This window comes from Diplotaxodon limnothrissa, linkage group LG10 (assembly GCF_057381915.1).
Source record: "Diplotaxodon limnothrissa isolate DT_005_m linkage group LG10, D_limnothrissa_male_GT1.1, whole genome shotgun sequence".
NCBI classification, from domain to species: Eukaryota; Metazoa; Chordata; class Actinopteri; order Cichliformes; family Cichlidae; genus Diplotaxodon; species Diplotaxodon limnothrissa.
The window spans coordinates 32,545,136-32,571,743 of NC_140605.1; the positions used below are offsets into that span (position 1 = coordinate 32,545,136).

Below are 26,608 nucleotides of genomic sequence, written 5' to 3' on the forward strand. Positions count from 1 at the left end.
GAGCTTTAGATTAACTGTACCACTGAGTAAAGTAATTGTGTTTCACATGCAAGCAGGGCCCGGCTGTCTGTGGGAGCAGCAGTTTGGTTGTAAGGATTAGTATGAGAGCCTGTTAATCTTCTCACCTCAGGAGACTGGCTGTCTGCACTATATCAGCTAATGGGGATCTTAATAAAAAGGAAACCAAATTGAATATCTGAGCATATAAAGTAGACTTAAGAGGCACAGCAAGGCATGCGCTAATAGGAAAAATTAATAGTGATAATCTTGACCAAAATAATAACCTTGGTAAAGGGTATTATCTTAATGATTACTTAAGTTAGACAGAAAACTGTATTAAAACATAAAAGCTGTTCTCACCAGGCTCAGCCCTGGGCCATTGATGGCATTAGTCTAGGCCAGGCATGGGCGAACTACGGCCCGGGGGCCACGTGCGGCCCGTTAAACGTTTTGATCCGGCCCGCCAAACTTGAAAAAAAAATGTAATAAATTAACCTTGTTAATGTTTTATTTCCCCTGCAATTCTGATGTTTCCTCACTAGATGGCGGACTCTAGATATATTGGCTTTGTTGAGGTGAAGCGGCGTAGGCCTATTACTCCACGTTTGCACTTTACCCTGTGACCTACCGCCCCTCTATGAAGATGAGCGGACCCAAGAAAAGGAAAGTGGACAGAGAATGTCGAGTGTTCAAAAAGGAGTGGACAACTAAATATTTTTTCACTGAACACCGATCATCTGCTGTTTGCCTGATATGCCAAGAAACTGTGGCGGTTTTTAAAGAGTATAATATTAGCCGTCACTTTGCCACAAAGCACACAAATTATGCTAGCAAGCTCTCAACAAAAGAACGGGAATCTGCTGCTGAGAAGTTGGCAGCTAATTTGAAGGCTCAGCAAAGTTTTTTTCACCGTCAAACTGCCATTCAAGAATCAAGTACCAAGGCCAGTTTTATGCTTTCATTCAAAATAGCAAAGGCCAGCAAACCACTGTCAGAGGGCGAGTTTTTAAAAGAATGTATGGTAGAGACAGCAGGTATTTTGTGCCCGGAGACCAAAGACAAATTTGAGAAAATCAGTTTATCACGGCGGACAGTGACTCGCCGTGTAGAACTAATAGATGAAGATATCACCAGCATATTAAACAAAAAGGCAAAGTCATTCACTTTTTATTCTGTAGCACTGGATGAAAGCAATGATGTCAAAGACACTGCTCAGCTCCTCATTTTTATCCGAGGAATCAACGAAACCTTTGAAATAACGGAGGAGTTTTTGACAATGGAGTCTCTGAAAGGACAAACACGGGGAGAGGACTTGTTTGAACGAGTGTCTGCTGCCATCGAAAACATGAAGCTTCCCTGGAGTAAGCTTGTTAACGTCACCACAGATGGATCTCCAAATTTAACGGGAAAAAACGTTGGCCTGCTGAGGAGAATCCAGAATAAAGTGAAAGATGAAAACCCTGACCAGGATGTGATTTTCCTCCACTGCATCCTCCACCAGGAATCTCTATGTAAATCAGTGTTACAGCTGAATCATGTTGTGAATCCTGTGGTGAAACTTGTCAACTTCATACGCGCACGGGGACCTCAGCACCGTCAGTTCATTGCGTTCCTGGAGGAAACTGATGCGGATCACCAGGACCTGCTTTATCACTCCCGTGTCCGCTGGTTGAGTTTGGGCAAAGTGTTTCAACGAGTGTGGGAGCTCAAAGAGGAGATTGGCGTGTTTTTGGAGCGGCAGGGGAAGACTGATGAATTTCCTGAGCTGAGCAACAAGAGCTGGATGTGTGACTTTGCGTTTGCTACGGACATATTTTCACACTTGAATGAGCTCAACGTGAAACTGCAGGGGAAGGAGCAGTTTGTGCATGACATGCACACAAACGTGAAAGCCTTCAAATCCAAGCTGGCTTTATTCTCCAGGCAGATTTTGAACAAGTCATTCACTCACTAGCCACGCTGAAAGAGGCCGGAGCAAAAGTAAAGAAATACAGTGAGTCACTGGATGCACTGCACGGAGAATTCTGCCGTCGGTTTTTGGATTTCGATAAAATTGACAAGTCACTTCAATTGGTGGCCTTTCCTCTGTCACAAGACCCCGAAACAGCTCCAGAGGAGCTTCAGCTCGAACTCATCGACCTTCAGTCCGACCCTGCCTTAAAAGAGAAATTCAGCTCTCTGAAACTAAATGACTTCTATGCTTCACTCAATGATGCCGCGTTTCCAAATCTAAGGCGAAAAGCGCAGATGATGTTGGCTTTGTTCGGCTCTACCTTCGTGTGTGAACAGACATTCAGCGTCATGAACATCAACAAAGCCAGCCACAGATCCAAGTTAACAGACCTACACCTCAGATCAATCCTGAGAATCGCCACAACAAAACTAACTCCAGACTTTGATGCGCTGGCTAAAAAAGGAGACCAACAACACGCACGTTGTTAAAATGAACAGTGCGCGCAGATCAAATATAACGCTTCACAGACTGACTTGCTGCAACTGTTTCGTTCTTGCACTGGTCGTTGTTGACTTTTGGCACCGGGGAAACAAATTGAATAAAAGGAACAGGACAAGTACATCTGCATCTCCTACCGTTTTTGGGAAAAAAAAAAAAAAAAAAAAAAAAAAAAGTTAGGAGGAGAGTGATGTGATATCCTGAAGGATAACAGAACTTTCAGTGCTTTAAAATAAAATTTTCATTTATTTGATTTTCAGTGTTTAAAGGCTCATTTCGAAGTCAGAGATTTTATTGTAATGCTTTTCTTCATTTAAAAAAAATGAAATTAAAGCACATGTTTTCTCCATATCCCAAGATGTGTATTTTTCCCCCAATGAGGTGATGTTTTCAAAGCATGCCATCTATCTACTCCTGTTCCGGCCCATTTGTCAAATGTTAGAACTCAATGTGGCCCACGAATCAAAAAGTTTGCCCACCCCTGGTCTAGGCCTATCATTTGTTTCACATGCCCGGCTTCTAATCCTCACCTTTTGTTCAGACCTAAAGACACTCAACTGCAGTACAATCCATCATATTATAGTTTTAAAAATGGATTATACTTTTGCATCATGACGCATGGGTATCCAGGTATAGGTGACCTTGGTTTTTGGAATTAATCAGTCATTCAGAAACCGATTTTATTTCCACCCAGACATCCGTACATCAGTTTTCCTCTTCTTCATCTTCTTATTTTGTATAGTGTTGTCATTTATGGTAAGCATTGGGCAAATTCCTTCTCTTATATTCACAACTTTATATACCTACAGTGACTTCACCCATTGGTTTCTTGAAATTTAGACCCCAGACGGTTGTTCTTATCATTGTTTTTTGGAGTCAGAAACCAAAAATTTTGACAAATGAGCGCATTGCTATAATCTAATTCTAACCAGTAAACCTTAAGTTAAAAGATAAGGCCAGCACAGAAGCGCTAAAAGAATCATTGTCTGACATGGCCATTTACAGCTGGCTCCAAAAGCAGGTAAGTCTCCCCATTTCAGACTCCCAAGGTACTACACCCAACTCAATCAAGATTAAAAAAAAGCATGTTTACAGCCTGGTACACACAATGTTGAGGATTCTGTAGATGCTTTCACCTTTCATAGAAACTATACAGTGTCTTAGTGTTATTTTTAAAAATTATGGGCATATAAACAGCACAAAAAGGACAGAAATATGTGTTTGGTTGATTATTTCTTTGTAGTAACGGTGCTTCTAATCTGTAACTCACACGAAAACATTGGCGGACTTGTGACAAATGTTGACAAAAGCAATCTGTGACCAGCATGAGGATGAAGTGCCAAGCTGTTGTGGCTGTGAATGTTTCTTCCAGATGCTACTGAGTGAATAAATAAATGAAAACATTTGTAAATTGCCAGTATGTCTTGTTTCTTAAGAGTTCAATAATCCAATCCAGTAAATGACACCCAACAGGAGTCAATAGAATCTTTGATTTGAAGTTTTTCATGGGTGCAACCCACATATTCAAAGCTGCTTCTCAACCCACAAATGCAATTTTCCAAATGAGGTACCATTTAAGGATAATTAGACTGGTGTTAATCAACCAAACACAAATGTCCTTACTTTTGTGCTAAGCTTAGTCAGATGCAGATGTAGTCAAAAGCATAATATATAGTGTATCTAAAGACTATATGTTTTATTAGTTATATTTTTATAATTAAATTGATAAAAATGTGAATGAAAACATGAACAAAATCAAGAGGTCCAGTTCAGTGATTGGTTTACACATTCAATTAACAAGGAAAAGAAAACTGCTTTGATCCCAGGAGGAGACACAAATACCTTTGGGGTTGCATCAAGATGGGATAAATCAAAGAAGCTACCCGCTGTGGTGATGCCTTGTGTCTAAAGGGGCAGCCGAAAGTAGTTCTCTTTCACTCGAGTGGCTCAACTTACCGTGGTCTGAACTTACTCTGATACTAAATGAAGCTTATGCGTAAATTCACTAAGGAAGCTCCCTAATCAGTCATCTGCCTGCTTTCCTGGGTGTTAAGCTGCTTTCTGTTCATTACATCACTACCACTTTCCCACGCCGTCAATCTCAACACAGTCATCATTACTTTAAATGGTAAATGGTAAATGGCCTGTATTTATATAGCGCTTTACTAGTCCCTAAGGACCCCAAAGCGCTTTACATATCCAGTCATCCACCCATTCACACACACATTCACACACTGGTGATGGCAAGCTACATTGTAGCCACAGCCACCCTGGGGCGCACTGACAGAGGTGAGGCTGCTGGACACTGGCGCCACCGGGCCCTCTGACCACCACCAGTAGGCAACGGGTGAAGTGTCTTGCCCAAGGACACAACGACCGAGACTGTCCAAGCCGGGGCTCGAACCGGCAACCTTCCGATTACAAGGCGAACTCCCAACTCTTGAGCCACGATCGCCCCGCTTTAGTCCAATCATCTCCTTGCCCTTGAGCCAATCAGGCTCTGCGTGTGTTCATTTCTTTCTCCCTTTCAAACTCTCATTCATGCAACCCATCTCCACAAGCACCTCAGTCAGAGCTCCGCCCAAGCCTCAGTCTTCATCTTCACCACCACCATCGTAAATCCTGTAACTGCTGGGATTTTGTTCTGCTATGCCATGTGTAATTGAGTCTAATCGCCAAATACGTTAATTTCTATATCTCATGTTCAGTTATTCCAAGTGATTTTTGCTCATGAAAATAAGCTCACTTTACTTCTGTTTCCAAAACAACCAAGTTGGTATGGAACGCCAGGACTGCCATAATGAATTAATTAAATACGCCATTAAATAATTAATTAAATGTGGCAATAATTAATTAAAATTGGAATTAATTAATTAAATAAATAGTTATGACACAAGTAATTAATTAATTATTGACACATTTAATTATTTATGTATTTCACATTTTAATTAATTATTGACACATGTAATTAATTAATTATTGACACATTTAATTAATTATTTATGTATTTCACATTTTAATTAATTATTGACACATTTAATTAATTATTGACACATTTAATTAATTATTTAATGATATATTTATTTATTTCATTTTGGCAGTCCTGACGCCTGGCTCTCGTCATGAAATAATTTTATCTGTCAGCCTCACCCATCAAACTCAGGGGGCGGGGTTAACGCTGCCCATGCAGCTTCTCTAACATTTGATTGGTTGCCGTGCAAAGTAAGTCAAAACAGGTCGATCCTAGAAAATCGATTGCTTGTGTAGACTTGGGGCAGCCAGTTATCCCAGAATGCAGATCAAATCACAAGCAGCAATGGTGGTGGTGTAGTTTTAAAATACCCCGTTTTTCTGTCACCAGCTACACTTTTAACAGTGTTTTAGCCGCGAATGTCGCGACGTATGTCTGGTCAGGTTGTCAACATAGAACATGTTTGCAAAAGTGCTCAGATGTTTTCAGAGATTTCACTAGCTCTGCTAACAGTTAGCATGCAGAGTGCACCGAGGGGGTTACGTTAACCGGTTTGTTTACATATTCCACTCTCCGTGTTCCACATGTTGCATTCGCAGATTCTCATTTTCACTGAACGATCGTCTCTTTCCGCCTGGTCTTGTGTCTCTGTGCTTCTGTAACATAAAGAACGAGCTGACATTTTTCTCACGAAACCAGCGATCAGCTCAACAGACCCTCAGTTTACCTGCATGCATCCTCCTCCTCATCTGTCAGCTGTTTAACACCTGCTGCTAATTCAAGAAACACGCCTAGTTACCTGGTGATAGTCACAGTTTAACTGGGCAGCCGGTGCTCGATATAACGCAATGTCAGCGCATTTTTCTGCACAAGATAAGTAAATATAGTGTTTTCCCCGAGCGCAGAGCTGCTGGAGCTCGTTTCCTTACAGAGCACTTTATAGGCGAGCCAGCTTTATCAGCGGCTGATGTCCAATCACCGGCACACAGCTTTCAAACCTCAGCTGAGTTTTAGCTCTCAGTGGTTAAACGCTGGACTTCATTCACTCAGGTTCTGTCTGTCGGGTCACGTTTACTTCGCTGTTTTATTTACAACTGAGCAAATCGGTTTGGCTGAGGTTAAAGTTACGTTTCATAACTGCATAGTTTCACAGACGTTTAATGGTTCACTGGCACATGTGTTAGACTGAACTATCATCTAAATATCATCTGTTTTTTAATAGTTATTCAACTGTATTCTAAGCACCAGCTGTCTGTTAGAATGTGATTTTTTTTCTCTCTCTGTTGGCAGAGGTATAAAAATGCGCAGGAAAATCTGACGTGCATGGCGAACTTCACCGACGATATTTAGGGAGGAATAAACACACATCAAACATAAATGAACCATTTGTCTGTCTCCATAATTGAGAGAATTTTCTCTTCTTATGTCAACACTCTCTCTCTTTTTTTTTTCTTTTTTTTTGCTTTTTCGGTCATGTTATGTTTACCTGTCAAAGGCTTGTTACAAACTATGAAACACATTGTGCAGACTTCTGGATGTTAGAAGAAAACTAATACTGCTCATGAATGAGACTAAAGGCAGGAAGGTGTCCTTTAAAACTAAACATGTTAATAGGACCTCCCTATTTATATCATAGTTTATGATATAGCACGTGTATTTCAGTAATAGCCTGCTGAGGCCACTATACGTGCTGGCCTCATATCAAATGTGAAGGCAGACTGAGTCTATGTTTGACGTTTGTTTATATCTAATCTTCCTTTTCAAACATTTAAACAGCAGCGAGTCTGCAGCTGAGGGAATACAAATTCAAATTGTCGGAACAGGTTTGCTCGTTTCTTGGATTCATTTGGTGATTTATTAAATGTATAACTGTTATTCTAATCTGCTGCTGAGTCTCTTACACTTTTCTTTATGCTGTATATTTTCACGTCTCTGGAATAGTTGGCAGTTAGATAGTCAGCTGGGAAACTTTGTGTTAACTCATGGAGCTGAGGATATCGTGGATATGCTGACCTCGCTGCGTGGTGTACAGAGCGAGGTCAGCATGATTAATATTCACAATAAAAATATTAGCCGAACATCATGAAGTCTGTATGTGTTTCATAGTGTCGAACAACCTTTGTACAGTTAAAGCCAGCAGTTACTACATGACGGAAACACCAACGTTATCTCTTTTATGTGTTTATACACAGGTCACACTGATTACTGAACAAAAACCCAAAGATCAGATGTTAAACAGATTTATTTGCTCTCTCTCCTCCTTAAACATGTTTTTAATGTTAGTTATAATTCAGAATTGGCGACTGAAACACGTAGGACACATAAGAACATCAGGAAATAAAACATCGATAAATATAACCTCAGTAAAAGAAGTCAGCGGGGGTTACTACAGCTGTGTACCGGGGCCTGCGCTTTGTCGGTGGGATTGCTTGCGAGGCGAGCGGGTCTATCCCACGCTTTGCCGTGAGACTGGGCAGACATCTCCGAAATCATCGAAACACTTTTGCAAAGAGGCTGTATCTTGACAAACCGACCAGACACATGAAGATTAAACCACTACATTCTCGGCTAAAAAAATATTAAAACGGTATTTGGTAACACACAAACAGGGTTTTTCAAAGCTCAGTTCTGTTAGCTTCCACATGCCGGTTGTTGTGTGCTAGAAACAATGGCCACCAGGCCAAAGCAATGGTTTTGACTCGATCAGCGTTAACCCCGCCCCCTGAGTTTGATGGGTGAGGCTGACAGATAAAATTATTTCATGATGAGAGCCAGGCGTCAGGACTGCCAAAATGAAATAAATAAATATATCATTAAATAATTAATTAAATGTGTCAATAATTAATGAAATGTGTCAATAATTAATTAAAATGTGAAATACATAATTAATTAAATGTGTCAATAATTAATTAATTAAATGTGTCAATAATTAATTAAAATGTGAAATACATAAATAATTAATTAAATGTGTCAATAATTAATTAATTACATGTGTCATAACTATTTATTTAATTAATTAATTCCAATTTTAATTAATTATTGCCACATTTAATTAATTATTTAATGGTGTATTTAATTAATTCATTATGGCAGTCCTGGCGTTCCATAAGTTGGCAGTGATACACAGCTAAATGAAAGCCTCCAAACACAGGACACATCTTTTATAGGCCACAGTCTGTGCTTTGCACCAATTCATCGGTCCTAGTGACCATACTTCTAATAATGCAAACTTTAAGCTTTAATAATAATAATAATAACAACAATAATAACAATAATAACAATAATAATAATAATAATAATGGCTGGACTGGTGTAGTGATTCACTGAGCTGGTGTGAGAAACATACTGATGTTATAAATGTGTGCACAACTATTTGTTCTATCTGGTTCTGAGAAACACAAAGGGATTTTCTGTGTTTCTGTCTTCTTCTACTATGAATCTGATCACAGAAATGTTTGGTGAGAGGAGAAGAACACTCCCGTGGACATCTTCCTACCACCTCCACCACCCCCCTCTGTCAACAGCGTTGACGCTAAAGTAGACATAAAAGTAAATAGGCATTACGAGTGTTTTCAGTGCTGTCTGAGCTTGTTAAGATGTGGCTGAAGCGTGTTTAAAAGAGTTAAAAGGAAACATTAGAAATACACTCTCAGCTTGACCCCCAAAGCCAGAACAAAAACAACTCCCTTGGTCCTTTTGAAAAAAAAAAAGTTTAGTATTTTATAGATTTGCCGGAGGGCAATGAAAGGATTATAACATTGTCTGGGAACACCTTTAATTTGCAGGCAATCTTTTATTTAATTTTTTTTTTTTTGAACTGATGTAATCATGAAAGGCTAAAACTATGGCAGAGTGGCTCCATACAGAACCATTAACAAACAGGTTACAGGCAAGAATATAATCTGGCTTCACATCCTCAATTTAACGTCAAAAACATAATATAATGGATAATATTATCTATACATATTTACCTTAAAGGAGATCTCATACTGCTCTCCTCCCCAGATCTCCAGACCAGTGTCGTATCCTCCCAGCTCCCAGAACCATTTTCTATCCACAGCAAACAGTCCACCTGCCATCACTGGTGACCTAAAAGACCCAATGTAACACAAACAGTCACTGCTTGCGTTGCATTTCGTGAACAGCTTTTACTTAAAACCCCTCACTTATCCATAAAGAGTAGAAGCATCACAGTAATATCAATCCTGCCAAGGACAACATCTAAACAGACAAATCTAACAGCCCTACCTTTTGTGTGAGGCGAAGTGTGGATTTATTCAAAATGACAAACATGTTATCAACAGTGCATATAAATACAGCGCTACTTCAGACCCGTTTCATGAATAATGTGTAGGTTAGTATGGTACTTAAGGTCAGTTAGGGCAGCTTTGTTGAGTAAAATGACATGGTTAAAAGACGTGTATTACACGTGTCAATGCTCTATTTAATGCAAAATACAGTAAATAATGACCAATGTTGGGCAATTAATTATATAGTTACTTCTTCAAAAAAGTAACTGAGTTTTTTGTAGCTGTTTACTTAAAAATGCAGCCAAGACTTTTTTTAAACAAACATTTCAAATTATTTACAGAACAATCAGCTGTTCTGCATCAAGTCTGATGCCACACAAATTAAATCATTTCTGTCCACTATGAGATAAAGGAGAACAACAGCCTGAAACCTGCAGGCCTGACAACAGGAGATGTATCACTGCTGTAACACCTGTAACATTCAGCAGTCGCCTCATTGTTCTGACACACACAACAAAACTATTGACTACACTACACACTAACTACACAAGATTTGCGCTAAACGTCACAAATCTCTCACATCTCATTTTTTGATTGGTCGACATGGCACATTTTTCAACCAATAGGAAAGGGTTGGGGTTTTTTTTGGTTTTGTTTGTTCTCACAGTGGAGAGTGCTTTCGAGGGTTTTCCTTACTTTTAATGAGCAGCCAGTCACTTACTGACTAACACCGCAAAACAGAATTATTAAAGTTTTAATCTTAATTTCAATTCAGATTAGATTTTTTTTGTGTGCACAACGCAGATTTTCTGTTCGCAGAGACCGTGCCAGCAGTGCGCAAGCACGTGCGCAGCTTAGAGGGAACATTGGCTACAAGTCCAGGTATGGTTATAAAACATACAGGTTGAAAAGGAATACATCCATAAACCTTCTCAGTGCCTAGCAGGTCCATATTCAACATCCTCTATGCATTACATCCACTATCCCTCCTCTGCACATGTCCAGACCAACTCAGCTTCACTTCACTAACGTTGTCTCCAAAGTTCACAACCAGAGCTCTTGCTCTGATAAACTCGTTTCTATTCCTGTCCTAACCCTAACCCACTCCCAACAAAAATCTACCAGCTCCATCTTTAACTGTTACAAAATAACACTTTTTAAAAAATGAAACTACATGCTTTGGAAGAAAAAAAAAGAGTTGATTGTATAGGAAAACATGCATCCTTCTAATATGAATAAAGTTCAGCATCTAACTTGATAGTGAATTAAATCTACAATGGACAGGTAAAGGAAATTTAATATGCTTGAATGTGGCATTAAAAGTTTTCTTGTGGAGTCTAGAGAAGGTTTTCAACCAGACTGACTCCCTCCTTCACCCTTCAGGCCACCCTTAGAGCAAAATCTACAGCTGCTTTTCTTGCAGTGGTGTTGGTATGTATGTATTCATGGGAATCATGAACTCTGACATTTACACAAGATTTTTTAATGCAAAACTAAGCAACCTAGTCAACAAATTATACACCGGAAATGGAACTGTTAGAAGTATAATGGCTCGAAGCTCACCATCCACCTGCTAACAGAATATAAGGAGAAAATGACAGTTTTGAAACAGCTCCAACAGTGCTTGGACCAAAATCACATAAAGTCTGTTTTTGTGGCCTTGAAGAAAAAAAACATCTAAGCTGGTAATTGCTTTCAATGGTATATGACTTTTGGAAGCAAAAATAAAACGAGTGAGAATATTCAGAGGAATACAGACAGTAAGTCAGAGTGCATGTATTCCAAGTGGCACCCATTTCTCACCAGAAAATGAAGATGCTCTGCACAGTACAAAACCAATTAACCCACTATAGCACTGTGGTTTCTGTCTGCTGTGTCAAGATCTGTGCTGCTAAGCGCGAGACTTGTTAGCTGTTATGTGGCTGCTGTACATGATTGTTGCTGCTGCACACCTGAGGCACAAAAACTGGGGCAGCAGGTAGGCACACAAACACAAGAGTACGTCAGATTTCTTGTGAAGAACTTCACCAACTAGATCCGATCTTTAACCCACAACTTTCCACTCAACACCTGACCCCAAATGGTGCAGCACTAAATCAATCAAACACTGAAGCGCATCATTCTCATCTTTCTATCCCCCAAACGAGATGCGGTCCACTTCACTGCAGAAATATCACAGCACACACACTCGCGGGTACACGCAGGTTGTCATAGCTACAAGCTTTTCATCAGGTGGAAATCGGAGGTGAGTGAGCCAGCAGGTAGTCTGCTCTTGCCAAAGTCGTCCCTGAGGAGGATCAATTAAAGGCAAACAGTGCAGCTACTGTACTGTCAGCGGTGAGAAACACTCTAGGGCTTCTCATACCTCGTGAGCAGTGAGCACAGATATGAGTCCCTTGGTGATAACAGCCAGGTTTCTGCAGTTTTCCCTCTTCAAGGGTGAAAATAATTAAATGAATGAATAAGCAGTGATTACAGAAATCTCTGTACTCCTCTCCAACACTGTTTAATGTCTTTAACACATCATAATTACTCTGGGCACACTGTGTCGGGTTTGCCTCTAACACTCGTGCAGCTTGTTTACGGTCCTTCATTTTTAAAATTAAAATAAAAACCATTTGGCGTGATGAAAACATTTATGCTTCCTGTGCCCTCTGTGGGGCACGCTACCCTAAATTAGCACTCACAGCTCCACAATGCACACACATGATAAACGAATGCCTAAGTGCAGTGTAATAAAATTAACAGATTTTCCAATTTACTTTCTCAATGACAGCAATATTAAACGAAATACTGAAAACTTGGTGGTTTACTCGGTCCATCCCTGCTTTGGCCAGCACATCAAGGTCACCTGATGCTTGATGCTTCCTAAAAAACACTGGTATGCCTCTTGGGTCTCTAAATTCCCCTTTTGTTGTTTTAATCACAAAAACCTATCAGCATAAGAATATTTTGCCTGGAAACTGTCCCTGCACAATCACTTTTTTGTCCTGGGACATTTGTTGTCTATTGCAATGCTGTCAACCCTCTCTTGTCATGTTAGTTTCAGGCCAAAAACAATCAACTAGATTTTTAAATTGCTGTTTTATCATGTTTTACTTTGTCAGAGGTTTCTTCCTATTAAATGGGTGTTTTTCCTCCCCGTGTTCACCAAGTGTTACAGTCAGGTGGGCCAATGTGTTTGAGGAGCGGATCCAAAAGCATACGTATGGAAGACAAAACAAAAGGGTAACAAAAGGTGAGCCATTTATTTAGGCTGGTAGTAAAACCTAGAAATCAACTGGACAATGGTGAACTAAGGCAAAGACCAAAAGCTAAACTAAACTGGAAAAAGCTAGAGCTAAACATGAAAACTATGGCAAATACATAAACATAAATCTGAACAGGGGCATACCAAGAGCACAAACATGAACTTGAGCAGGAGCATGAAGACACAAGAAAGCCAGAGGGATACAGGGGACTTAAATACACAGGAGGGTAATGAGGGAAGTGAAAACACCCGGGGACAAATGAGCCTGAATGCCAGAGATGAAGTACGACTAAACGCACTAAACATGGAACACCAGACTCTTCACAATAAAACAGGAACAAGAAAGGGACGTAGACAAGACAACATGAGCTTGACAACATGGAACACGCAGACATGAGACACATGACAGACTGCACGGAAAACAGAAAAGACACATAAACAAGGAGACAGAGAAGAAACATAACTACACCAAAACTTAACTAAACACTAAATAGAATAATAACACAAGAACTTCACAATGTAACCACCAGAAATACAAAATAAACTCAAAAAAACAAAATAAACTCAAAATGCTGAGTCGTGGACCCAGCCTCCCACACTAAGTGTTTGGTCAAGCGGAAATTGTTTGGATTCTCTCTGCATTACTTTATATTTGACCTTTAAACAGCCTCGAGTCTCAAAGACTTACATATCATGATTTATCATATCACAGATGATATGATATGATGATACTTTTTAGCCCAATATATAACCAGTCTTCTACACACTGACTATATTAGAGGGATTAATAAAAAAGGTGTTTTACACAGTTATTTACACAGTGTTTTACGCCTACATCAATCAAGATTTAAGAGATTCTGTTTGATCCGACAGGGCAAGAAGGAAAAAAAAACTCAAATTACACAACGCTGCCTGAAAAAAAAGTGTTGCTCCAAACCATTGGTCTAAATCCACATCAATGTAAATATGAGCATAGTCAGTGTGGAAAAATGTGGGGGTAAGGACTTAATTACAGCTGAGACAAAGTGAAGCAAAGGAGCTGAGACGGAGTTGCCAGTCTAATTTCAGCTTCTGTCTTAATTAAGAAAGCTCAGCACTTTGTCGTGTCACAATTATCCTCAGAAACACATCTTTCTTTCTCACACTGTCACATTTGGACACATTGGCAACATACAGCAGGGGAAACCAGTGGATTTTTTTTGTTTTGCTCCAGTCATAAAAGCAGAATTACCAAAAAGCTGCTGCATGCCAACCAGTCAAATTGCATTTTACATGCATGTCTGTGCATGTGTGTAACATGTTACATTTAACATCTAAAACGGTATTTTGTGAGGTCACAATGACCTTGACTTTTTGACATTTAAGCAGAGTTATTCTAATGGTTATTAGTTATCCTTCTAGTTCATCTAATCACTTCATTCTTGTGTCCAAGTGAAACTTTGAGCCAAACTTGCAGAAGCTCCCTTGAGGACTTCCTGAGAAGGGGACAGACAAGTCGAAAACATAAAGCCTCAAAAATTGTTTCCTGTGGTTGTTAAAGTGTCCCAAACCTACAAAACACAGATTATACATATTCATAAGGGAAAAACATCACAAATGGGCATCTGGCACCTGTCTCTAGATGTTCTCACTCGTGAAGCGCTGTTCTATAACAGTGTGATCGTACATAAGAGAACCACTAAGCATACGGTTCAGTTCATCTGTTGCTATATTCTGTATAGTTAGATGAGCACTGCAGTGCACCAGTGAAGTGTCTTCTTGGGAGGGTTTGACTTCCAGTGCAGCATCTGATGTGTGAGAGCACGGATTTTGGGAACATAAATGTAAGAGACAAAAATGTCTGTACATCATTACTAAATACAGAAGGGAAAAAGTGTTGTCAATATTTAAAGTGAGCCAATTGGATAAATGATGGATGGATGAATGAATATGAAGATGTTTTTTCACCTCTCATGTGAAAGGTTTTAGTTTTACAAGCTGATGGAGGTTCTCAGGCATCGTAGCTCTATCTACTTAACATTCAAACCTCTATTTTAGCTCCAGGTTGCGTTCAAATTAAGTGCTTAGAACTACAATGACTGGATGACTCAGAACCCCACACAGATACCTCAAGCATAGAAAATACATAAAAAGACTGCGTTAGGCCACCTCTAGAGGCGGAGAGACTGTTCATCAGCATGGCTAAATACACGGACCAGTTTTAGTTAAAGCAAAAACAAAAGTGGAATCAATTTACATTCTACAGTGTTAAAAATGTATACAAAATTACACAAATGTTTTTCACCACAAAAATGAATGTATTCATAGTTAGGGGCAGTTTGCATTACAGAACTTTGATATAATTTGTGTTACTTTCATATTCTGCATAAACTGGCTTATCTGATAAACTTAGCCTTGTGCTAAGCTAGCATAATTTAGCAAACAGCTAGTAGGCCAAAGTATTCCTTGTTAAAAATATTTTACTGTAATCAATACTTATGTTCAAGCAGACAAAAAATAAGAGCTGATCTCCACTTTAAAAAACATCCGATATATATGCCTGATTCCGCCATTCTTTTTAAAAATCCAGCAGTAACATTACTGGAGTAGGAGTGAATGCATCTTACGTAACTGTTTGAAGTACAATATTTTGAAAATGAAAATTCTAAACAAAGCAAACAAAAGTCATCTTCTTAATGGAAGTATCAACATCCTTATCAATACAGTAAACTAGTATCAATTTGGTCATGGGAGGCATCCTGCTAAAAATATTATCATTTCTATAGAGACATTCACTCCCCGTATCATGTCTACTTTCTGTCTGGGCAGCCCATTAGTGATTGTGTGATCCTGGCAACTCACTTACACCAGAGTAGGGAAAAAATAAGCCTCACAAACCAACATCATCTTTACTCACAAGACAAAGTACGACATACGCCTTTATTAGAAAGAGACTTTCAACAGCTCAGCCTGGATAATGAGAAGATTATGCACAATAAAGCATTTTAGAGGAGTGGACTTCAATTACTGTCATTTTATCATTCATCATTTAGGTCATTTAAATAAAATCCTTCAAAATCTAAATGCATATTTAAATGAAATAGGTATGCCGTGGAAGGAAAGCTTTAAGTCACTGATTAGATTTAAAGTGCACTACTTTTAAACTTGCGTTACTCACTCAAAGGGTTCACTGGGGTCATCCCTCTGCATCTCTGGAGGGATTGGAATCCGTTTGTAGTACATTTCCCAGTCAAACGCCCCTCGCATGGCGTCCCCTGCCTGCGTGTCATAGCCAAAGTTGTCGTGGTCGATGACGTCAATCATTGGACATACAATAGCCTTCCTGTTCTGGGCAATTCGATCTGTGAGATGCACATAGAGAGCCATTTGAATAATGTGAGTTAAATAAAAAAAATAAATAAGACAAGTTACGTGTTTATTTGCTGTATGTTGTGATATGGACAATAATAAATGAAACTCAGTCTTGGTTAACCCTTGTTCTGTTTGGTCCTCTGTTTGTGTTATAATATTTAGTTTTTGTTTAGAGATTCATCCTTTGGTCATAACCTCTCTCTCTTTTTCTCTCCTTTGTTTGTATCTAAACTCACCGGCTACTTTACTGCCTTGGACCTCCCTTTGCTTTCACAACCATCTTAATTCTTCATAGCATAGTAGTAGAGTGAATTTTGAACACTGTTATGTTCAAGAAACCAATCTGAGATGATTTGAGCTTTGTGACATGGTGTGTTATCTTGCTGGAAGGAGCCAGCAGAAGATGAGTACAATGTTTTCATAAAGGGATAGAAAATAATCAGCAACAATATTCAGGTAAGGTGCAGTCACTTATCAGAGTAGGTGATATTTTTCCAGTCCTGATATCCAGTTTGGGTGAGCCCATGTGGAGTCCACATTGTGGACTGTGGACTCTGTTTCCTGTTCTTGGCTTAGAGGAAGGGTGCCTGGTGCAGTCTTCTGCTGCTGTAGCCCATTTCAAGGTTTGACACGTCGTGCATTCAGAGATGTGTGTATTATTGTAGGGTCTACCTTACAATATAAAGCGCCTTAAGGTTTGTTGTTGTGATTTGGCACTGCATAAATAAAACTGAATTGAACAGAATAGAATAGAGATGCTTTTCTGCATACCCTGGTATGTTCTCTATAGACAATAGTGAATCCTCAGCTTGTCTGACATCAACAACCACACCAGGTCACTTAGATTAACTTTCTTTTCCATTCTGATGCTTGGTTTGAACTTCAGCAGGTCTTCTTGTCCATGTTTACGTGCCTAATGCACGGAGTTGCTGCCATATGAGTGTGAGTGTATGTGTTCTTCCTTTTACTAACTTCCACATAACATTTACATTTGGATACAGCTGTGAACGGATTCTTGGCAACAGCACTCCATAAGTTAAGGTCTTTGATGATCCAGAAGGGGATAGGAAAATTGTCCACCACAGATGTAGTTTTTAAAAATGCAGCTTTATACCTGAGTTTGAATTTTTTACAGCAAACAATATACGGTAACTTTATATTTGGATTCAACAATTATTAAAATACAGAAAATATTTATAGTTTCCGCTCCTCTTTCAGATGAAAAGCATGTATCATATCAATATTTGTATTCATAATTGCCAATTCAAAGTAATGATACTGCTGCACCTAATGCAAACCTGCAGTGCAACTACAGTATGTTCACTTTTCCACAGCCTCCAGTCCTAACTCTTTCACTCCTGACAACAATCAAAGTGCCACAGTGGGCTGTAATGAACATGGCTGCTTGTTTATGTTACGCACTGGCAGACACACGTCCTATTCCCGCTTGATGTGTAAACAGCTTGACAGAGAGGTAACATGGGTCATAAGGTTTGCTGTGAAATGGTTCCAACTGGGAATGGCGCCATGCTGGGAAACCGAGTTGAACATGGGTCCTTAATGGAAAAAGGTAATTGATAAAGTGAGAATGAGGTAGTGAGCAAGTCCATCAGCCAGAAGAGGAAGCACTCAGTCTCGCAGCAGGGATAGTGTGAGTGCATGTGTGTGTGTGTGCATATATTTGTGTTTGAGAATGATTGGCTCTCTCTTAGTGAAAGCAATTTTGCAGCAATAACGTGACTTTGTACACAGCAAATCCAGCATGTCCAAATTAACACTGTCGGATTTGATTTCAACACTATTAAAGTGTCTATATGGGTCCACACCAGAGAGTGTTAATTTAACTCTTTTTGGAGAGTTGGTACGTTAACTCTGATTTAGTGTTAAACACCAAATCTGTCTGGAGTTGATAATTTAACACTTGGTGTTAAGAGTTTATATATTAACTCTCAAAGAGTATTTTAGTTTAACTACGTAAGAGTTATCTTCTAATTCATTCTAAAAAGCGGGAATTTTACTGTTCTGAACTTCTAGAAATTTCTTTTGGAAATAAACATTTACTAAAAAGATGCAATGGTTTTTGAAAAACATTTATTCTGAACTGTGCACCCCAATTTCAAAACATTTTCTGAAAGATGTAACAGTATACATGTTCTCACTTTCATTAGAATTTTGTTTATCAAAAGGTCTGACATGGTAAATGCAAATAACAGCATTCTCATCACTTATTTCTTCAATACAATATGCATGTCCTTCATTCATCCCTTTGTGGAACTTCAACGCACTTCTGCTCTCCCCCATATTCCATCTTCACAAGCATATCCTGTGTGGAGATTGAATAAAAATTAGTTGACACTAATTAATGGCACAAATAATCCAGTAAACAATTGCAGCACAGTAAAAAAAAGGAATCCTCTTTGAGCCATTACTTGTGTAAAGTATTTTCCCAAAAGACAAGGACACAGGCAACAGGTAATACTGAACTAAATGTAAAACCTCAACCTTTTTCATTTTTACCTAAACCGTGTGCACAAAACTCTGGAGGGATCTAAATGCTAACGTAGAACCCAGTCAGGACGTCAGCTACTGCTGTTTGCTCGTTGTTGTTTTTTTATGGGCGATCGTTTTCAGGCTTCAAGTAGCACCATTACACCAACATTTCACATTCTACACATTGTTTTAGGTGTATTTGACCAAAAGTTTGACTGAAAATTCACATGCAAGCTTTTTTTCAAGGCTGTGGTATTTGCCCGCAAACAATACCTTTCAGCTAGCTAAAACAGAATATTATGCTATCAGCGAGCAACATGGCTAATGCCTTTCACACAGCTTTGTCTCAACTTCAAAGAGCCACAGAAGTAAAAGCTAATAACAATTGAAACAATCTTTGAAAAAATGACTTACCAAGCATGGCAAACAACTCAAATATGTAGAGCAAAATGTTCTGAAACGGCTTCACTTCAGCTTCGATTGGAGCCTATGGTGCTGAGGGCGGAGTCTGTGAATTTACTCTGTTGGTGTCATAGCCCCTCTAGGAGTTCAGAGTTAAGAGGTCAAGAGTTAATGTTTCCATTTTAACACCTCCAGATTTGACAGAGAAACACTCATTTTTAACACTCGATTTTAACTACTATCATTTTACACCTCAGAGTTACATTAAAAGAATGTGACTCTGCTTAGAGTAAAATTAACTCTACTTTTGCAAGGAGACTATTAACACCAAAAAATTTAACACTTTTGAATTTGCTGTGTACATTCCTGTGCTCCGTGACCTTGGGAGTGATACATTTTTCCGAGAGCGATGAAATTTGGAAATTGACATTTGTCAGATTTTGACATTTATAGATGTGTCCTTTTTGTTGCAAAAGTGAGGCATTTTTAAAACAAAAAGTTATTTTTTAAGAAAATTTGAATATTTGTGAAAGTAAAGTAATTTAAAAATATTTGAAAATTAAACTGTCAAAAAGGTTGAAATGTTCTTTTGGAAATTAAGTGATATTTTTGGAGCAATTTTTGAAAGTGAAACGTTTTGGAAAACAGAAATTTCAGGACGTTTTTGTTTATTTAATTTATTTGTTTATTACATGAAAATCACAGTGCTACATTTAAACATTCAGCCAATATTCAAATGCTGAATGACTCTAATATGTTGCCTGGACTGGCTTTTAGTTGTTTACCAGAACGTCTGTAAACATGTTTTTTTTGTTTAATGCAGTAAATGTTATTATTGTGGCCAAAATAATTTATAATAATACATCTGTGTAGAAAATGTGGAAATTCATCCTTATATTTTTGATATTTTAATGGTTCAAGAGGGCAATGTGAACTGGGAGTGTGCAAGAAGCTGGTGGATACAACTGATATATAAAGTAAACACCATTACTATAATGATATATGCTGTAGTTAGCTTGTACACAAAATATCATTAGGCTACAAACTGTGGACACAGCTCTGAGTCACGGCGAGGACCCAGTAGTGCAGTTTAACAGTGAACGAGAGACAGCAAGAACGGACAAAAACTTGGTGATTAAACTATGAATTTATTTCTCAAACTGCACCTGTGTGGTGTCTCACTTTTCAGTGGCACTGCTGTGGGAGATGAGTCTCAGTATGTTGAAAAAAATGTGCCAACAGAAAAGTGAATGGCCTCATTTGTAGTCACCTTACTTTAGTCAACCATAAAGAAAGTAGCTGAGGTAGCAGAATATTAGTCACTGGAAATGTGAACGGGAACAAACCTGGATAAACTATTAAGTGAGTCTGAAACTCTACATACGCACTGCAGTGTTTATGATGTACACATTTTATGTATACATGAACTCATTTTTAAACGTAATGTTTATCCTTAGAACCCTATATCATGGCAGCTCTATCATAACTACGTGATCACAATCACATGCATTTGCTATTTTTATTACAACAATGTGGTCTGATGTCGTACTTTGAAGGAAGCCGTCAGACTGAATTGCTATTGGGTGTGGAAATAACACCCTATCTGGCTTGCAAATATTGGTATAAGACCTCGTACCGATTTTTGGATGGGAGATATGTCATCGGCACCTCATGATTGCTGGATGGATGTGTGCAAGCGTGTTTCTCACCCAGCAGTGGAGGCAGCCAGTTGACATTAGCTTCGCAGTGTGAGTCCAGGAAGGTGATGACTTCTGCCTTGGCAGCAGCGGCTCCAAGAAGACGAGTTCTGATCAGCCCCTCTCTCTTCTTCGTCCTCAAGATTTGAACCTTAGGCATCCGTTTCATGTACTCCTCCAGTGCCACCTTTAGGTGCTCTGCAAAGAGAGGAAGGTAGAGATGATTTGAGGTAAAGGACCACTCTGCTTCAGTAGATTCTTTATCACTTTTAGTCTTTTAAAACCAATCGACCACTTTTTGCTACCAAAAAGTCGTAATTTTTTTTTATCAATACCAAGAAAGGAAAGACTCTCATATTTTCAGTTTTCTAAATACAATATTTTAATGTCATTTGAACACTGCAACAAGCCGTACATGCTGTAATTATTTTCATTCTTTTCACACTTTACCTTCACATCGATCAAGCTCAACAACAAAATCCTTCATCACCGTGCTTTGTGTAAGAAGCTGATGCATATGCTTGAGCATTTAGTTTTTCAGCACAGCACTGTCCTTTGTTTTGTACTGCAAATGTTTGTTCAGGATTAAAATAAATACTATAGTAGCATTGATCATTTTGTTTGGAGTAGAAAATTTAAATAGGGACACATGTCCACAATGCATAGACAACGAACTCTCTCAATGTATTTCTTAAGTGTGAAAGAGTTGGGCAGCACGGTGGCACGGTGGTTAGCACTGTTGCCGCACAGCAAGAAGGTCCTGAGTTCAATTCCAACATCAGGCCGGGGTCTTTCTGTGTGGAGTTTGCATGTTCTCCCCGTGTCTGCGTGGGTTCCCTCCGGGTACTCCGGCTTCCTCCCACCGTCCAAAGACATGAAGCTTGTGGGGATAGGTTAATTGGATAACCCAAATTGTCACTAGGTGTGAATGTGCAAATGAATGTGAGTGCGAATGGTTGTTTGTCCTTGTGTGTTAGCCTTGCAACAGACTGGCGACCTGTCCAGGGTGTACCCCGCCTCTCGCCCTATGACAGCTGGGATTGGCTCCAGCACCCCCCGCGACCCTGAAAAGGATAAGCGGAAGTGAATGGATGGATGAAAGAGTTGTGCTGTGTGTATTACCAGTAACAACATTTCAGTGCTCTTAGTTTTTCCTTGGTCCATCCATTGGTGTTACATCTTCTCTGTATCTGTGTGAGTAAATGTGTGAATGTGTGTGTACCAGTCTTGTGATTTTTCTTTTTCTGTCACTTCTTGTTTTGTTTGGTTATCACCCTCATTGTGCATCTTTGTAGTCTTTGTTTTCCAGCTCCTGTGATTGTGTGCTCAGTCCTAATTGATTCGACCTGCCCTTCACCCACTCAGACAGTAACATCCTGTCGCTCCCATCTGTCCTTTGTCAGTTCAACTGCTGACCTTCCTGCATGTCCTCTTTTATTTTTATCTGAATTACTCTTTGGTAGAATCAGCAGCCATCAGATTTGCATCTGCTACCTTTCACCATTTCCAGTTAGTTTCCCTTTTTTGTTTGTTCAGCCTGTCTGTGTAGTTCTGTCTCTGCAGTTTGGTTCTCCTTGAATCAAGAACTGGCATGTAACACAAAGACTGGCGACCTACTGAGTTTACCTTCCCTCCTGCCCATGCTCCATGCTGGTAGCCGGGATACACTCCAACGCAGTGCAATTCTGCACACAATAAGCAGTTTATACAACAGCTGTTTTGTTTGTTTTTTTGCAGAGGTACCAAAAGAAAGTTTGGGGATAGGAAAGTTTTACTGTTCACTCACTGTGTCTACTTCACAAATCTTCAAAAAGAAGAAAAAAAAAATCTGTTCTCTGCTTCAGTTTTCTGCCTGTGGGATTTTGCCATTTTAAATGCAGAAATTACAGACAGAACATTTAACCACAGGAGCAACGAATCAGACTGATGAGATGCAGGGCTGTGATGTTTTACCTATGTAGGACAAATATCTGCAAACATGAGTGAAGGTAATCTCAGTTCAGGAAATAGACAAAACAACAACTCTAGCAATCCATTTAATGAGCAAGATCAGACAGCGTTCAAAACCGGCTGCCAGGAGATGCACGAACAATGAAATGTGAAAATCTCATTGTTAAGATCTCATTTGGACAATTGCTTGCACATATGGCTATAAATATATGACTATAAAGAGATAAACTTTACAAATATTTGCTCATACTCACAACGTTTCTCAAAGAATAGTTCTTTATACTTAAAATGTAACAAGCGAATAAAAGCGCATTATAACCTGACATTTGGTTAGGTTAAGATGTGTCACACATTTTTTGCAGAACAATCTGCAATTTGCTAAAAAAGACTGCTGAAACATTTTGGCTGTTAAAATTCAGTCTGTCATTGATTGTAATCATGTCAATGATCTGTAAATGCATAGTTAAGTGTAAGTACCATTATTCATTGAAATGGGCTGGGATAATGGTCTCCCTGAAGAGAGAAGGCTTTGTTTTTGTTTTTTTCGTTGTTACGTTTTAATGCTCTTCATACAAAATTTAAAGGCCTTTAAAAAAATCTAACCTAAAATGTGAGATATTTTATATTATTAGTATGACTGTCTGTGTAGGTGGCCTGGGCTGTTTTGTTTGTATAATAAGTACAATTAATTGCAACATTTTGACAAACCAGAGCATTACAAGTATGAAATACTATTTTACCCAACTGATATCATGGATTATTCTATGAGAACACTTAATTCTGTTATGGTGTCATGGTCTTGGGGCTGTGGTATTTTTGTGATTATTTAGAGTGTTTCTCTCTGACTTATGTTAATGATTTGAGTTTTTGAATTTCCATTTCTTTAGTGTAAAGCTACTGTGTGTAGGTATATATCTAACCTTTGCATTAGTTATTTCCTGTTTTGTTTTGGTACTTATTTGGCTCGTGTGCTTTGTATTCAGTTTTACTTTCTCCTCTTGGATTGTGTCTGTTGTGTGCTCCCATGTCTCATTTCCCTGATTGGCCTTCATTGTGTCTGTGTGAGTAAAGAGAGTCCTGTCTTCTGCTCGTCCTTTGTAGGTTTCGCTTTCCTGAATAACTAGGAAGTTGGAATTTCTGAGTTCCGAGATTTCCCACTCAACCAAGAGTTAACAATCCATTCAGAATCAGAATCCTTCACTTAATCCCTAAGGAAATTATGTAGAACAAAAACTCTCTAGCCACATAATTGAAAGGAAATCTATTAAACAGACGAACATTAAGAACAAAGTAAAGGACAAAAAATAAGTAAGAAAAAGTTAAAGTAAAGAGAAAAGCAGGAGCAACTGTAACAGGCTGCATGCATTGTTGATGCATGCACACTCATGATGGCGCACATCCAAGATGGCGGCCCTGGATGTAAACAATAGCAAATTTGTGAAACTTTCTATATCTATCTATGCTGTCACTGTTGTGTATTTGTGACTCACTACATAAGCCATACTGACCACGCTCTATCCAGTGATGTTTTTAAGCGCAAAAAACTTTTTCGTCACTTTATCTGGAACGAGCTAACTTGGACTCCAGAAGCAATACTCTTAAATTCCGACATCAGAGTTTTGAGTAATCTGGAGCATGGAATATATTCTGAAATCCAAATCCAAGAAAAATCAACAAACTACTGTTTGTTGATTTTGTTTGGATTTTTGTACAGACTTGTTGTGGGCCTTCTGCCAATAAAGCTGCCTTTTTGTTTAACAAGTCTGAATTTAGGTTATTTTCGTGCAATTTTATGACATGAAGAATCACAGTTGATTATCCAATGGGTTGGACATCAAATACCTATGCTCTGTCAGATTCTGTTGGTAAAAGATGAGCATAAGATGCGTAGGAGAGAACCAGCCTCACTGAAGATTGGAATTTGAAGCTTCGGGGACAGCAGTTGTGTTAGCCACACATCGTCAGCTAGAAGAAGATGACGCTTAGAGGCCTGTTTGTTAATTTACTTTTTCTTTGGTTTAGGCTCTAAAACACCATAAACTTTGTTAGTTTGCTAGGTTTGGGATGACAGTGTAGTTTGGGTTAAAATACACCCTTTCATAGCATTAAACACTGCAGATATGGCATCAACTCCTCACAAGGTTTCTGTCGGTCCCCTGATGCACTAGATTTATGCCATTACTAACACTCAAAAGCAGTATTTGATGCCCTGAATGAGGTTGGCATTTCACACCATGAGATGCCCTAACCCTGACCTTATCCCCAATCCTAACCTTTTCACGTTCAAAAAGCCTAAAACACAAAGACATTAAACACAAACGATGCTATTTATACACAATCCCTTAACGTCATGTTTTAATGCTAGGTGATCATTCTTGAGGATAAAAGCAGAAGCCCAGTGGTTTGAATAGAAAACCTTCTTGAAGTACAGAAAACGTGACATATGGTTTTGACAGCTTCTTTACAAACAGTGTCACAATACTGCCTGTCTAAAGAAGAAGACAGATAGACTAAGAGTAGCTGAAACGTTGACCTTTTAACGTCATCCTTTAGAAACTCTTTGCTTTCATGCCAAATGCAGAAATCGTACTGAGCTGAATTTGATGGAGAGGAAGAGAAATATAAAATTGCTCTGCCTGCTGCCTTTTTTAAATACATGAAGATGACCTGCAGTGGAAGGAAGAATGACTGCAGATGGTTTTATATTTTCAATATGAAGAAAGGTTAAGAAAGAAGAGCTAAACTTTCAACAGACATTAAAAAGACTGTAAATTGGTAAATAAAACAATCTCCACCCAACCCTCATTCTCCCAACTAATATTCCAGGATTTTATTTATTTATCTTTGTTTTGTTTTATTTCCAGAAGATGAAGCACTTTAGAACAGCAGCAGGGAAGTGGAGCAGGAGGTTGACAGATGAATTGGTGTTTCCATCAGTACTGATGCAGACACTGTACTGGTCAATTGTGGCGAAGAGAGAGCTGAGTGAGGCAGTTGATTTTCTAGATGATGTGCGTTCCTACCCTCACCTATATCATCATAAGCTCTGGGTAGTGACCAAAAGAATGAGATCGCGGTGGAAATGGGATAGTGGTGGTTGGTCATGTGGATAGGGAAAGGAGCTCAGAGTAGAACATTTCAGTTGAGGTGGTTCGGGCAACTAATTAGGATATCACCTGGGTACCTCTTAGGCCCTGGGCGCACCTCGGTGTCACCCCGCCCACCAGTGGTGGTGGCAAAGGAGAGGGAGGTCTGGGTGCCTCTGCTTAGACTGGTGCTCAGGTGGACCAGCATCAGAGCAGCTGAAAATGGATGGATGGAAAAGCAACAAGTCACATCAACAAACAGCTAGGAGGATGTGACGGGAATCGCACATTCTTTGTCAAGATTTCATGTTTTTTTTTAAACACTATTTCTTGCATCTTTCGGTGTCTCACCTGTTCACCTTTCCTGAAACAATCCTATTTCCCCCCAAGCTTAAGCTGGGGATCTTTTGCATGTTAGGCTAATTTGTAAACTACTAGAGTATTTTAACACGACTGATTATAAATGGTTATGGATTTTTTACAGAAACTGTATTTCTTCGCAGATGGTCGTAGGGTTTAAGAAAATTATATATATATATATATATATAGCAGCTGGATAGCGTAGTGGTTAGACTACACGCCTTTGGAACAGAGTATCGCAAGTTCGATTCCTTCCTGGGGCGTCTGTATCCAGTAAGGGTCCTAAGGTTAGACCCCCTATGCTAAGCAAGCCTACCGCAGACATGAGCGAGACAGATAAATATGAAGG

At 39.1% G+C, this 26,608-nt stretch overlaps 2 protein-coding genes across 4 annotated transcripts in view; one reads left to right on the forward strand and one right to left on the reverse strand.

Annotated features, from left to right (window-relative positions):
• LOC146624750 (polypeptide N-acetylgalactosaminyltransferase 10-like) overlaps nt 1-26,608 on the reverse strand; it is a 91,611-nt gene that overhangs the window by 11,430 nt on the left and 53,573 nt on the right. For all 3 annotated transcript variants that reach the window (XM_085364112.1, XM_085364113.1, XM_085364114.1), the window contains 3 exons: nt 20,876-21,061; nt 16,081-16,264; nt 9,395-9,512 (listed from right to left, as the gene is read on the reverse strand). In XM_085364112.1, the coding sequence (XP_085220238.1) occupies nt 9,395-9,512; nt 16,081-16,264; nt 20,876-21,061 (488 nt within the window). The remainder of the gene's footprint in view (nt 1-9,394; nt 9,513-16,080; nt 16,265-20,875; nt 21,062-26,608) is intronic.
• Nucleotides 644-1,954, forward strand: LOC146624751 (general transcription factor II-I repeat domain-containing protein 2-like). Its single transcript, XM_085364831.1, has one exon. It carries the CDS (start codon nt 644-646, stop codon nt 1,952-1,954), a length of 1,311 nt encoding a protein of 436 aa, XP_085220957.1.

Coding starts and splice junctions, on each gene's coding strand:
- LOC146624751 (XM_085364831.1), top strand. CDS start 644: ATGAGCGGACCCAAGAAAAGGAAAGTGGACAGAGAATGTCGAGTGTTC.